This window comes from Trachypithecus francoisi, unplaced genomic scaffold (genome assembly GCF_009764315.1).
Source record: "Trachypithecus francoisi isolate TF-2019V2 unplaced genomic scaffold, Tfra_2.0 Lachesis_group13, whole genome shotgun sequence".
Taxonomy (NCBI): Eukaryota; Metazoa; Chordata; class Mammalia; order Primates; family Cercopithecidae; genus Trachypithecus; species Trachypithecus francoisi.
This window is the reverse complement of record NW_022681458.1, coordinates 62,878,951-62,894,215: the sequence shown is the minus strand read 5'-3', so window position 1 is coordinate 62,894,215 and position 15,265 is coordinate 62,878,951. Positions and strand designations below refer to the sequence as shown.

Below are 15,265 nucleotides of genomic sequence, written 5' to 3'. Positions count from 1 at the left end.
TGTACTGCCTCAAATAACTATTGTACCTGCTATCAATACTTTAATTCTCTATTGTCGGGAACATAGGATGTTTCCAATTTCCATCAATTCTAAGTAATTCTATGACTAACACATATGTTAACAGTTATATATAACGTTTTTTTCTCTGTTTTATTTTCCCAGGAAAGGTTTCCAATAGAGATCTTCTTGGGTCCAATGATGATGTAATCCTAATGCTTGTTAATGTACTTTATAAAATTGCTCTCTAAAGCTCTTGTTCCTATCTGAAATACCCAATCAATGATAGTTTGAATTGTAAATAACCTCTACAAGGTATACAAACTGACTATTGACTATTAATACACTTTATAAAATTGTTCTCTAAAACACGTTTCTCTCTGAAACATCCAATTAATGGTAGTTTGAACTCTACGTTAACCTCTACAACGTATACAAACTATTGTTTTTTTTGGTTGTTGCTGTTTTGTGTTTGTTTTTGAAACGGAGTCTTGCTGTGTTGCCCAGGCTAGAGTGCCGTGGCACAATCACAGCTCACTGCAACCTCTGCCTCCTAGGTTCAAGTGATTCTCGTGTCTCAGCCTCCCAAGTGGTGGGATTACAGTAGCCCGCCACCACGCCTGGCTAATTTTTGTATTTTTAGTAGAGACGGGGATTTTACCATCTTGGCCAGGCTGGTCTCGAACTCCTGACCTCGTGATCCACCAGCCTCGGCCTCCCAAAGTGCTGGGATTACAGGCGTGAGCCACCGCCCCCAGCCCAAACTGACTATTGTTTTTAAAATACTTCTGCCAATTGAAAAAACAGAATTATTTCCATGTATTTTTTAAAGATCAGTGATTGAATACATTGCAGATGGTTGCTTATTCAAGGTATGTGATCTTTTGTGATTTATCTCTTCATATTCTTTGTTGATTTATGTTCTAGAGTCTTACATAATTAATAATAATATATAAATTTGTCCCCTCTCTTTATAAAGCTTAATACTAGAGAGAAGGCTAGGCACAGTGGCTCATACCTGTAATCCCAGCCCTTTGGGAGACTGAGGTGGGCAGATGGCTTGAGCTCAGGAGTTCAAGATCAGCCTGGGCAACATAGTGAGCCCCTGTCTCTACTAAAAATACAAAAATTAGCCAGGCATGGTATGCACACCTATAGTCCCAGCTACCGAGGAAGCTGAGATTGGAGAATCGTTTCAGCCTGGGAGGTGGAGGTTGCAGTGAGCTGAGATTGTGCCATTGCACTCCAGCCTGGGTGACAGAGTGAGACCCTGTCTCAAGAAAAACAAAACCCAAAAATCTAGAGAGCAAAACTCAAAAACAAAAAAGTCAAAGTCAAAGTATTATTGTTGACTCACTGGAACAGCCTAAGTGCTATAACTTTCTATTGGCTAAACTCTGTTTTCAGAGTGCTAAATTCATCTGCAAAACTGTATTATCAGATGCTCTTTAAGTGTAATGTTTTTTTTCCTCAACACATCCACTTTTTCTGCTTTACTCTTCTGTATGAGTTATCTTTGGAGGGCTAGGGTACTAGGATCCTGTTTCTCTCTGCCAGCTTGGGGAAAGTATCACTTTTTCACAAGAGAGAGAGATAAGCAGTGCAATATAAAGAAAGCCCTAGCCATGATTCTGAATTCTGAATTCTCGTTCTGCCACTACTAGGGGGTCTGAATTGTGGCTCTGCTTCTTCTAGTTCAAAGACTTTGGTTCCTCACCTTTTAAATGATGTTAATGGTACCTACAGTACATGGCTGTTGTCAGGATTACGTCTGTCATTATATGTAAGACAGCACAGTAATGATAGTAATAATTGTTAGCCTCTATGCTTTTCTTACTTTTTCTGTAGGCTAGTTCCTTCTGTCCACTAACTCGTTATGAAGTTTATTTCACATCTGCATTTTACAATAACAACCCTAGTTTCTTGAGAAAGCTCCTGAACTACTGTATCCAACACTAAAAAACAGAAATAAAAAGAACAAGTTTTAAGGAAACATAGGCAAACATTTTAAAACAATTTTCCATGTCTTTTTCGGGAATCAATTGCTTCTCATTTATCACTACGTGTTACAAATACAGATATAGAAACATAGTGATAAAATGACTTTTAAGTATTTTAAATAATTAACGTAATTATTTTACTAGGAATATCTAAGCTCTAAAAATAAAAGTGGAACAAATGCATCTAAAAATTTTAACAATGTATAGTTTTTAGAAACTTAAGACATCATTAAGCATTTAGATTTTGATTTTAGAATAATCTAGAAACAAAAGAAGCAGGTTAATATAAATCATGATAGCTGGGGATAAACAATTCATTAACATGGAACTTTTGAAATGCCATAAGTTGAAAAATAAATCTTAAATAAAGCAAAGATATCTCCTTGCCTCAAAATACCAGTTACATAGTAATGGGCACATATATATGTGTGTGTATATATATGTGTGTGTGTATATATATGTGTGTATGTGTATATATGTGTGTGTGTGTATATATACATATGGCTTTAATATAAGCTGAAAGTAATTTCCCTTAGTATACAACATCAGTAATGTAGACATAGTAAATATATGACTATTTCTAATAAAAATGATTCAAATTGAGGTTGACGCCCCAGTAAACAAGTCTATTTAAACGCATTAATAATGGCAGTTTGCCAAACTAGGCTATAAAACTTAATTTCAATGAAGACATCTTGCTCAATCTGAATATTACCTTACTGGAAAAACAGTTCTATGCCCAATCCATATCAACGTGACCCTTCAAATGGTTACATTTATATGCAAAGTATAACCCTGGAGCTATGCTTTTAGAATCTACCATGAAAAATATTTACACTGGCCAAAAATGCTTGTGACTATCCATACTTCTTGCACGGCTAGGCTTATTTTTAAAAACTGCATGACAGAACATGTAGAAGTATGCAAAGTAAAACCAGGCAGAAGGGAGTGTCAAGGAAATGTCAACCATCTAACCTGGAGAAAGAGTATGGGGAACTGAGAACACAGCCTCCAGCTGTATGCTTATGCAATGCAATGTATTCTATTTGGCATCTATGATTCCTCTCTACAAAGGAAGAAAAGCACATGGATGATTCTAGAAATAACATTTGCAGTGCTGGCAGTAATTACTGCCACAATAAATAATGAGCATAATGATAGCACATTTCAGTGAAGTGGCACGGTCTGCTACCCAGAAGCATGTGAAATCTAATTTTTAACTGTAACAGCAGCAGCAGTATAGAGAATCTCTGCATACCACATGAAGTCTTGTGCTACTGATCTGAACTGTGGGGAATCAGGGATAAATATGGTTATTACTTATATAATTTATCGAAGCAATTGATTCCTCTTGCGTTATGTTTTCAGTGATGAGTCAGTAAAAACAAAAGTTTGAAACAATTCAATTTTCACTGATTTAACACAGATATTCAGTTTATAATTATCTTTACACAAGCAAAAACATTTTCACATTTTTGTCAAATTTGTAAGACTGAAAATAGTACGATTCACGCTCTGTGTGACCAACATATGATCAATATGTTACTACATAGTTCAAAATATATTATCATATAGTAATCATTTTGGCAAGGGATACAGATGTTTCCTTAAAATGTGACCTGTGAAAAACTGAGTGCAGGAAACTTTATATGCTGACTATTATTGTTCAAACCAATTCACCTGTTATTCTGATACAGAAAACTGAATATGAAGTTTACCGGTTTTTAACAGTAATCTCGTTACCATCATCGCCATCATTATAAACATAATCATCATCATCTCCTTTCTCCAGTTTCTTACCCCGTTGAGCTGATCCGTCATTTAAAAATGTGATTGCCAATACATTAACTCCTTTGCCCCTGTCTTTTTGTCATAGTCACTTATCCCATTTAGCAAAGTACAAATGCTGGATAAATTCTGTCACCCATGTTTTTGGTGCCTGAACCTCAACAGCCACATATGAATTGTCAGATAGGGTTACATAAAAAGCCAGAGAGGTTCTGCCATAAATTAAGATCAACACTACCCCAAAATACAGCTATATTTTTGTGATATGAAAGTTGTCCGTATCAAAATGGAGTCACTAATATTGGGGGGAAAATAAACAACCCTGAAAAATAGTGCCAGAGAAAGCCATGGCAAGAGGTTCTCATGCTTGTATGCCTGCTAACAAAAACTATCACAAAGGACTGCAAAAACCAAAACTATACACAAAGGCATTGCAACTTCACACAAAAAATACTTCTGCAGCCTGGGAAGCATGGTGAAACCCCATTTCTACACAAAATACACAAAAAAACAGCTGGGCATGGTGGCATGTGTCTGTAGTCCCAGCTACTCAGCTACTCAGGAGGCTGAGGTGGGAGGGTCACCTGAGCCTGGGAGGTCAAGGCTGCAATGAGCCATGATCGGGTCTCTGCACTCCAGCCTGGGTGACAGACTGAAACCCTGCCTTAAAAAAAAAAAAAAAAAAAAAATTCTTCTGCAAGGACATCTGTCCAGCAATTGCCTGTCCAACCTCAGAGGTGCATCACCTTTGTTATTGATCTTTAGAATCAAAGACAATTATTTCAAAACAATTATGTAATCCTCATTTTTTTCCTTTAAAAATGTTTGTCTTCCTTTACCTCTCTGAATATGCACACAGCTTACTATGACATGCGTATTCCCATTGTAATGTTCTATTCTCTAAAACAAATAATCTCTTCCTTTTAGAGAGCCTCTCTTTGTTTGTTATTTAGGCTGAGAGTGATAATTTCACTCTTCGATTCCCCACAAAGAAAAATTTTAATCACTTCTGCTCTATTCAAACCACTGATCCTCTTTAAACATCATTCCTGCAATTTGTGCCATCAAGCAGATGGCCTTTTCCTCTTTATGAAAAAAAGACACATCACACAGTAACTCCTTCAAATTTCCTGATGCCTGATTTACACACAAAGCACCTCTGGACTCATCCTAAAACTGCCCCTATAAACTTTGTAAAATTAATCAGGGAAGAAAGAAGGGGGAGAAATGAAAATATACCAAGCTTGCAGCATGTTGAACGTTAATTGTTAGGTCAGCTCAGTTTCACCTGCTTCCTCATAGTTGTTTGCTGCCTACTGACCTAGAATCATGGACCCTGTTACAAGATTATAGTTTCCCTGAACTGTTCTACAGATAACAAACTAAACATTATGAATCGTTGTTTTCACTTTGAGACATTCCTTCAGGTCCTGCATACTGATGAAACTACTCTGTCAGCTGGTCTGAAGGACCCCACTGACTCAGCTGGTCTGAGGGGCCCAAGACGCTGACTCACCAAATAATGCAGTTTTCCACATCCTGCTGACTTCATCTCCCTCGCCTTAACCAATTAACAACCCCAATTTTCCAGCCCCTTACCCTCCATGATCCCCTTAAAAACTCCAGCCCAGAACTCCTCAAAGAGATGGATTTGAGGGTCTCTTCCCATTTCCTTGCTCAGTGCCCTGCAAGAATTAACTCTTTCTCTGCCGTATCCCTGCTGTCTGTATAACTGGTCTGTTTACTGGGCAGCGGTCATAGGAACCTCATGGTCCTATGGTAATCCTAGCCATCCTTCTTCCTGCGACACAGGAAGAGCTCTCCCTCTTTCATTCTAAAGCAAATCCCTTCTACTGTGCTTTGATTCCGTCTACTTCCACCTTGTTGGGAACTTGATAGTATTAATTATTCCTTCTCTCTTGTGTATTCAACCTCTTCCCCCAACACTTTCCAGCAATCTTTAAAGTTTTTCATATCATGAAAAGAAAGAACAACTATCCTTACCCCTCCTATATGTTGAATTGTGTCCCTCCCCTCAAAAATACATTGGTTGAAATCCTGACCCCCAGTACCTCAGATTGTAACAATATTTATTAGGAGACAGAGTCTTTAAAGAGGTAATTAACCTAAAATAAGGTATTTAGGGTGGGCCCAATCCAGAATGACTGGTATCCTTATAAGGAGAGGAAATCTGGTCACAGACATATACAGAGGTAAGACAATGTGAAGACAGGGAGAAAGCCATCGTCAAGTCAAGGAGAGAGGCTGGAGAAGAGCCTTCCTTCATGGCCCTCAAAGGAACCAATCCTACTGACATCCTGATCTCAGAACTCCAAGAAAATAAATTTCTGTTGTTAAATCACTTAGTCTGTTTGCTACGGCAGCCCTCGCGAAGCAATACAACCCCTCTTCCACCACTTATAGCCATTACTCTATTTCTCTCATCTTTCCTTCAGAGACAGACTTACCAACCACTTGTCTATACTCATTGCTTCCTTCACCACACCTCCCTTTCATTCTTGAATTCACTCCACTGTTGCTCCTGGCCTTGCCACTCCATGCCCTGTGGTCACCAGTGACCTCAATCTTGTGCTTTCTAACAGACATTTTAAGTCCTTTTATTTACCCTTTCAGCAGCATTTGACAGGGTTGTAACTCCTTCCCTGAAATGCTTTCTTCCCTTGGTTTCCAAGACAAAGAACTCTTCACACTTTCTCATCTTTGGCCAGTCCTTCACTGCCTTTTTTTCAGGTGTATGCTCCTCTACCTTGCCATGAAATGTTAGAATTTTTCAAAGTTCAGTTTAAAGCACTCTTCTCACCTCTCTCAACTTTCTCTTCAGGCAATTTTCATCCACATCAATGCTTTTAATTACCATTCATGCACAGATGACAAACAAATATACCCCAGCCCAGACTTCGAAGTCTGGACCTGTTCTGAACTACGCTTCTACATATTCTCTTAGAAGTCACAGTCACCTCAAACTTAACAAGTCTGAAACCAAACTCATGATTCTCCACACTATTTTGCATCCACAGTAATATCCAAATCTTGCCCAGTGTTCCCTAGGTAGGCAACACCATTATCTTGCAACCTAAGACACCAAGTCTTACAAGTCAGAAATATGATTCATCTCTAGTATCTTCTTACTCATCCTAATCCTATTCCCATCACTCTCCTTCTTGGCACTTGTCATAGCTGCAGTTTCACAGCTGTTTGTGTCATCATGTAAATATGTCCCAGGAAGCAACAACCCTAGTTTTACTCACCATCACATTGTTGAGCCTAGGACAATGTCATACTACTGTAGACATTTATTTTTTTTAATGGATGAACTAACAGGTGTTATTAAAAGAGGACTCATTATGTGTCAAACACTAAATATTTAATGAAAATTATCTTCTTTAGTTCTTGTAACAGTCCTATTAAGTAGGCATTATTGTTGCTGCTATTGTGGTTACTGTTGTTATCCTCTGCTTACTGAAGAGGAGACTATGACATAGAAACTAGGACTTTCTTTCTCCCCAAGGTCAAGCAGCTTGGAAGTGGTAGAAGAGGGTAGATTCAGATTATTTGGGTTCAGAATATGATTTTTGTACTGCTCTGCTACTCTATCTTCGTGGTTTTCAAAGATAATCTCAAGCTAATTGGCTAAAACTTACCTGAATTTAAAACAAACTCTTTAACTTATGAATGAAGTCCATGGAAAAAGCCACGTACAATTAACATATGCTCAGAAATATCCAGTTTATATGTGGTTATCATGGAATACATTCTAAATCCTTTTGCCTGAAATTCAACATCTTCCATGATCCAACTCCTTCCTTCCTTCCTTTCAAATCTTTTTTCCTATGACATCCTGATGCTCTAATTTAAGAAGTCATGAACTAGATCAATTGTGCAGGCCAATTCTGGCCCACCACCTGTGTTTGTATAATAAATAAAAGTTTATTGGAGAATGGCCACACAGGTTGGTTTACACAATGTCTGTATCTGCTCTTGTACTATAATGGCAGAGTTAAGCAGCCATAGCTGCAAGAAAGACTGTATGGTCCACAAAGTCTAAATGTCTGCAATTTTACAGAAGTTTGCCAGCAACTACACTAGACCTCTAAAGTAGAGCCTAGTTCAAAAGAAATACATAAAATAACTACCACTGATTGAGAGCTGGGTTCTTTCCAAACACTAGCCTTTCAAAGGGAGTATTATCATTCCTGTTTCAATTAAGCAAAGAAGGCAGACAGGGAAAAAAAGAGAGGAAAAGAGGAAAGAAAGAAAACAGAACAAGCGAGGCTCAGGTAGGTGAAGTACAGTGAATGGTCACACAGCTAAGCAGAGGAACTGGGATTGGGATCACACTCAATGACTCAAAAAGGTCATCCACTTCCCACTGTGCCTACTGCTTCCTTTTTCCTCAACAGAACTTGGGATTCTACGCTGCTATGATTTACTCATGCTATTCTTTATCCTCCCCAAAATGCCAATTCTTTCAAAACCTATCACTGCCTGGTGAAATCAGATACATTCGGAGAGGACAATCTCAAATGCTACTTCCCCCACTAAGTCTTCCCAGATTACCTGCAGTTGAGAAATAATCCTTCCTATAAGTGTTTATAACCTCTCAGTCATGTCCTGTGACTCTTAACACTTTCTCGACTTAAACTTATTGATAGTAAAAACTAAGTCTACCTTTATATGCTGTAAAAAATCTAGCACAATGCCTTCCACAAAGGAAACACTTAATAAATGTTTATCTAATGAGTGAATGAACCTAGATTTAAAAATTAGGATGTTTCCAGTTTGTATTTTTAAATAAAATATTTGAAGATTTATTTTCTTAATTATTCAACATAAAAATCCAGAGTATAATCTAAATAACAGAAATGTATTCGTTTAGTATTTTTAGTATTTTAGCCTACTTTTCTCATAAAAATAAATTTTACAAGAAAATAAAATTCCTAACAACTAAATACACTTAATGCTTTCTATCAGTATTATAAAAAAATTTAATATTAGAATCATTTGCATTACATGGGTTATTTTGCTAGGACAGAAATACTCTTCATAATGCCTAAATTAACCAAAAAACTAAGTTATTAGAAATTAAGAAATAAACCAATATCAATAATGAAATATTATTTATTGCAAGAATACACTGAGACCACTGATGATGTTTCCAAGAATCAGTTATTTTTGAAGTTCATTGTTACACTAAGCTGAATGCTCAATGTCATCACTGTAGAAATAATATAACTTTTAATTCAAATACTATTTGTAAAATACCTAATTTAAAAGTTTCAGAATCCAGTTTGATATGTTCTAAGGTTTTCTATATAGTACATATAAGACTTAATAGTCAGTCACATAGCAGAAATTATAAGGAATTAAAAAGAGTTAAATATATTCAAATCAGACACCTACCTGCATCACCTTCTGTTGAATCTCTTCTAACTGTGTGCGCTTGCTACGTTGCCTACAAACTTCCTGGTAGCGGGTATATTGCTCTCGGAGTGAATCTAATAATTTCATAACCTGTGGCTGTGCGAGCAGTTCATCATCCATAGGAGACCATGAAACCCCTCCATCTGAGCCATTAAATCGACGCTGCTGTAATTCGGATAATAATTCATGCCCTTTACAAATAAAAGATACTTGAAGTTAGTATCTGTAAAGAAATGCAATTCTCACTTCTCAATATTCTCAATTCTGGTCCTTTGTTTTTAAAACCTATCTGTCTACCTACATATCTATCAGGTTATAAATGCAATTTAAAAATTTATGTATCACAGTAAATAGGAAAACTGCACATATTAATATGTATATGTGTGTATGTGTGTGTACATATATACTATGTAAACTGGTATATTAAAATGCTATATCATATATCATAAACATATACACCATAGAAATACTATACTACATATTAAATATGGCACATATATGGTTTATATATATTTTTTCTATCAATCACATTTTTGTTATTGGTGAATCCATTACTCAGGATACTGTGGCAAACAATCCTGTCTATCTGTAGAGCAAAATTATGCTGTGGGATTTCTGTCTGATGGTACTAATCCAAGTTGTATGTTGTAGGGTTTCAGTATTAATCCATATTCTCAATTATAGCATTTAAAAAAAAGGTGACAGTATAACGAATGATTAAAAGAAGAAAGTTTTTATTACGAGTACAAAATAATATTTATATAATCTCTATTTATAAGAATCTTCACAACATATTAACAGTGAATAATAACGGGCCGTACTAGTGTTAGAACTGCAGTGAATGTGACTCAGTTACAGAAAACTCATGTAGAAAATCCACTCATACATGAGGAACTACAATTGCAGAATGTGCAACAACTAAAGCTGTAGGTATTAAATAATTTTAAAAGTAAATAAGGTAAAAATTGTTTTTGTGACTAATATTTAGGCATCAAAACAATACACATATTTAAATTATCTTCCTTATTTAGAATAATATCCTAAATTTAAATGGCTATCAATATACAGCAACTGAACTTTTATTATGGTTTGGAGGTATTTCTAATTTCTAAAAGTACCCATGATTGTTCTAAACCTCTTCGTTTTATACTCTCGTTCAATCTTTAGTTTAAAAGTTAACAGCATATAAAACAGGACCTAGTAGCATATAAAATTAAATTTAAAACAGAAATTGTAAAAGCTTAATTCAATGAATTAAAATAAAAAGCTTTCAAGCTGTTAAACATATGTATGGAATTAAGTTTTAAATCTAGAGCAGTATTTTACTGACAGTACCTTCTAAATATATAATAATTCAGAGATTACAAGTATTTCTTTGTTCTCTAACAAAATAAGCTGTATATCATACTGGAAGAACTTTGGAATAAGAACAGCTTATTAACAAAATAAGCTGTATATCATACTGGAAGAACATACTTAAGAACTGTATATCATACTGGAAGAACCTGAATCAATACAACAAATATATTCAGAATTTACTTATTATGTATTACATTTTATAATTGGAAAAGTAACTGTTCTAAAGATTTGTGCAAAGTCTTTTTATATACATTCATAAAAGCTATGAATATCAGAATACATTTAATTTTTTCTACTTTGACAACTGTCACCCTTAATATTTTCCTTGTGGATATCATTTTCATTGGAGAAGCAGCATAGCGTCATGATTTCAAAGAGCATGCTTTGAAATCACACTGCCTAGGTCCAAGTCACAGCTTCAGCATTTACTAGCTGTGTAACCTATATAAGTTACTTAACCTTTTTATGCTTCAGCTTTCCCGTCTTAAAATTGGGATGACAATAGTATCTATTTCACAGGACCGAAATGAGTTAACATATGTAAAGTGCTCAGAGGTGGCACACCGTAGGATTAGAGTTATAAGCTATTATTTAAAAAAGATTAGAAACAAAATTGAGGTATTTCAATTGGAAAAAATTAACAGTTTGGTTCTCCTAGAGTTTGTGAAACTGCTACCAGAGATATTTGGGTTGGAATATACATATCAGGCAGCACTGTGTGCAAGGCTTTGCAAGGTGATCAGTGTTTTTACATCGAAGATTATAAAACAGTAGAGCTTTGGCTTTGGATTTAGCTATGGAGAGAGAGAGTTTAATAGTTACTTGATCTTCAGCAAGTTATTTTCTATCGCTAAACCTTGGCTTCCTCCAGTACAAAATAGATAAAATAATACTAATTATCTCAAAGGCTTGTTAGGAGAATGAAAAAGAAAAATACATAAATACAATGTCTGCCACATAAGGAGTGTTCAATAATTCTCATGGCAACCCAGTGAAATAAAAATTTTTATCTTCATTTTATTGATAATAAAATAAATCCAAATTTTTAAGGGAGAGATAATTATTATTAATTTTTTAAAATATTATAAAGCTGGGGTTCCTCCCACCGCCACCCTGGGCCACACAGCAGGAGGTGAGCGGCAGGCCAGCAAGCATTACTACCTGAGCTCTGCCACCTGTCAGAGCAGTGGCGGCCTCCGATTGTCATAGGAGCACAAACCCTATTGTAAAATATAGGGTTTGAGGGATCCAGGTTGCATGCTCCTTATAAGAATCTAATGTCTGATGATCTAACATGGAACAGTTTTATCCTGAAACCATCCCTCACCCAGTCCACAGAAAAACTGTCTTCCACAAAACCAGTCCCTGGTCCTGAAAAATTTCCCCTTGAGTTCCTTCCACATGTACCACATTCATGCTGAACTCATGTTTATTTAATGAACCAATCAATCCAATTGGTTTACTGGATTATTATCACAAATATTTTTTAAATCTTACCTGTCTGAAGAACCGTTTCAGGATCAACCGATGGAAGAAAGTTTAAATCCACAGACCTGGAAAACACCAAAGGAGCAATTTTCAAAAGACATATTTCTATCAATGTAACTTTAAAAATTCCTTTATATATAAAAAATCAAAACAGAGGCACAAAAGTATGAATATCTGAAGCATACCATTCTACCATGCTAACTTATCTCAAGCATAAGGAAGCCCATTAGGGAAAAGTAAATACTAGTAGCCAGAGAAATACCAACATAATAAATCATAAAATAACTACTTGGAAAAATACAGTTTACTGTTTTTAGTCATAATATTATTTCAAATATATCAAAGAAGTCCATTTAGTATTTATCCAATGAATATTTGTTTCAAAATGAAGTTTGTCATATAGTAACCCAGAAATTTAATATTAAAAAAATGCATGCAGCCATCCTCCAGTCAAAAATTTATTTACCTACAGCAATCTTTGATAGCTGCAAATATTCTGTCTTATATTCCAGAGGGGTGTGTGTGTGTGTGTGTGTATGTGTGTGTCCGTCCTAGCAGTTGTACTCTCTTCCCTAATCATACTTCTTGTGCAGCTGGACATCTGCCTTTATTTTCCTAAACACATACAGGAAAGAAAAGATGAAGGAAAGAAAGGGGACAAGGACCTTGCTGCTGTAACTGACCGGTCTTGTGCTAAATTTTTTGCTTTTTGTCAATTGATCTAGGTCCTCAGATGCTTCCTGAGGATTGACATAAAGAATGTTGGGGGAAAAAAAAAAAGACGGTTGATTAAAATTTGCAAGAGGAGGGACTCTATTATCTGGGATCTGGGGTTTAAAGGAAACTAAGCAATAACACGTGAGTTCCTTGCAGAGGAACTGGCAAATACAAGATTTTGATATTTCATGCAGTCATGCAAACCAGCACTTCCCAAAGTGTTTCCCAAAACACTGAAAAGGTTTTTTTTTTGAGACGGAGTCTCGCTCTGTCACCCAGGCTGGGGTGCAACAGAGTGATCTCGGCTCACTACAACCTCTGCTTCCCGGGTTCAAGGCATTCTCCTGCCTCAGCCTCCTGAGTAGCTGGGACTACAGGCGTGCGCCACCACGCCTGGCTAATTTTTGTATTTTTAGTAGAGGCAGGGTTTCACCACGTTGGCTAGGATGGTCTCTATCTTCTGACCTCATGATCCACCCACCTTGGCCTCCCAAAGTGCTGGGATTACAGGCGTGAGCCACTGCACCCAGCCTGAACAAGATATGTTTTAAGGAAGCAATTAAACAGGTTTCTTTGCTGCACTGCTTCTTCAAAACCTGTAATCTGCAATATTCACAGTCATTCTCAAAGAGGGAAATATAGTCAACAGTATTAAACTCTTTGACCATGGACTCATTTTCTATAGGCACCAACATGGGATGTCTTTCCCAAGGAATATAACGAAGAAACATCAAACTTACTCTGATGGACTGTTCAGAAAGCAAAGAAGTCCAGCTAATTTTCATCAAGTAACTCATGATATTTTCAATTCCTAAACCACAGCATATATGTGTGTGTGACATCTACAGACACACAATCACATATTTATATACACAGACAAAATTTCGTAATTTTACATTTTTATATGGCATCTATAGGATAGAAACATTCCTAACTGCTTGTGGTGACTTTAATCAGATTTACATTCAAACCATTTGTTTTCACATTTTGACTTTGTTTTAATCAAGATTTTGTTAAAACTAAGATCTTACACTCAAAAACTTGATATGTGACTGTATTTGGATTCATGGAATAACAACAAGCATTTTATTCAGGTTCCACTGTATCTTCAAGGTCAGATTCAAAGGAGACAGGATGACAGGGAAGACAAGGATTCTTTCACATTTCCTAATGAAAAATTACTGTTCTAGTGACCAGTAATAATCAAGTGACCTGAATAGTTAATTTGCTTGCTAAAGTGTTTTTTATCTGAGGAGGGGGACTTGGCCTACCAACAGAAATGTGAAAGCTGACAAGGCTGTAAATCAAGGAAAATCTGTTAACATGATAAATCTAGGTAGTTACATTCAGATAACACAACTCAACTATTACTTCATCACATGTCATAAAACACTAAATTTTCCAAGTTGAATTCACGAATATCACATATTTTACAACAACAGAAAAAGTTCTATAAGCTAGACATTTTAGTACTAATGTATTCAAATAAGGGTTATAATAATTGTATTTCAAACTGCAACTTTTTTCATATTCTTAGCCAGGAAAGAAGATAACTCTAAAAAGGCAGAAAATTGTTTCTTTTGAAAATATGTTCTTGAAACACTTTACACAGTGTCAGAAAAAAGTAAATACATTACTATTAATTTAAAAATGGGCCAAGTGCGGTGGCTCACGCCTGTAATCCCAGCACTTTGGGAGGCCGAGGTGGGCAGATCAAGAGGTCAGGAGACCGAGACTATCCTGGCTAATATGGTGAAATCCCGTCTCTACTAAAAACACAAAAAATTAGTTGGGTGAGGTGGCGGGCGCCTGTAGACCCAGCTACTCGGGAGGCTGAGGCAGGAGAACCCATGAACCCAGGCATGAACCCAGGAGGCCGAGCTGCAGTAAGCCTGGGCAAGAGTGAGACTCCGTCTCAAAAAAAAAAAAAAAAACAAAAAAAAAAAACAAGGCTTTTGTGAAGAAACTTTGATTTAAACCAATACGTTTTACACGTAAAGCAAATTCTCATGAATATTGTATATCAATTTTGATAGAATGAAGATTTTTTTTTACTGTAGATTTTTTAGCTTGTATTAACAATAGAGCTATCTTTTATCAGATTAATTACAGTTTTGAAAGGATATAATTGCACATGCCACTAGCCACCTACCTTTCTTTCTCTTGCTGATTTCCTTTATCACTTCCATTGTTAATCAAAGCAAGTTCATCTAACAATGATGTAGATTCCTTTGTAAACTTCTCAAAAACCTACAATATGAGTTTTATTAACATACTAAGAACAGTCTTAAAAATTAATATGTAATAAGGATCATCTGTTAAGAGCAATAGAATTGGCCAGCTAGGATTTGTTTTCCTTCCCTGGCAGTCAGTGCAATTCTACCACCAGAGCACAACAATGTACACAAGAGAAGACAAAACTGTTTCCTAAAGCAATGAATAGTTTCATGGATAAATAATTTTTAAAATTTAAA

At 36.0% G+C, this 15,265-nt stretch overlaps 1 protein-coding gene across 3 annotated transcripts in view; it reads right to left on the bottom strand.

Moving 5' to 3' along the window:
- SESTD1 (SEC14 and spectrin domain containing 1) overlaps positions 1-15,265 on the bottom strand; it is a 153,027-nt gene that overhangs the window by 27,660 nt on the left and 110,102 nt on the right. For all 3 annotated transcript variants that reach the window (XM_033230990.1, XM_033230991.1, XM_033230992.1), the window contains 3 exons: positions 14,944-15,041; positions 12,084-12,139; positions 9,207-9,418 (listed from right to left, as the gene is read on the bottom strand). In XM_033230990.1, coding sequence (XP_033086881.1) covers positions 9,207-9,418; positions 12,084-12,139; positions 14,944-15,041 — 366 coding nt within the window. The remainder of the gene's footprint in view (positions 1-9,206; positions 9,419-12,083; positions 12,140-14,943; positions 15,042-15,265) is intronic.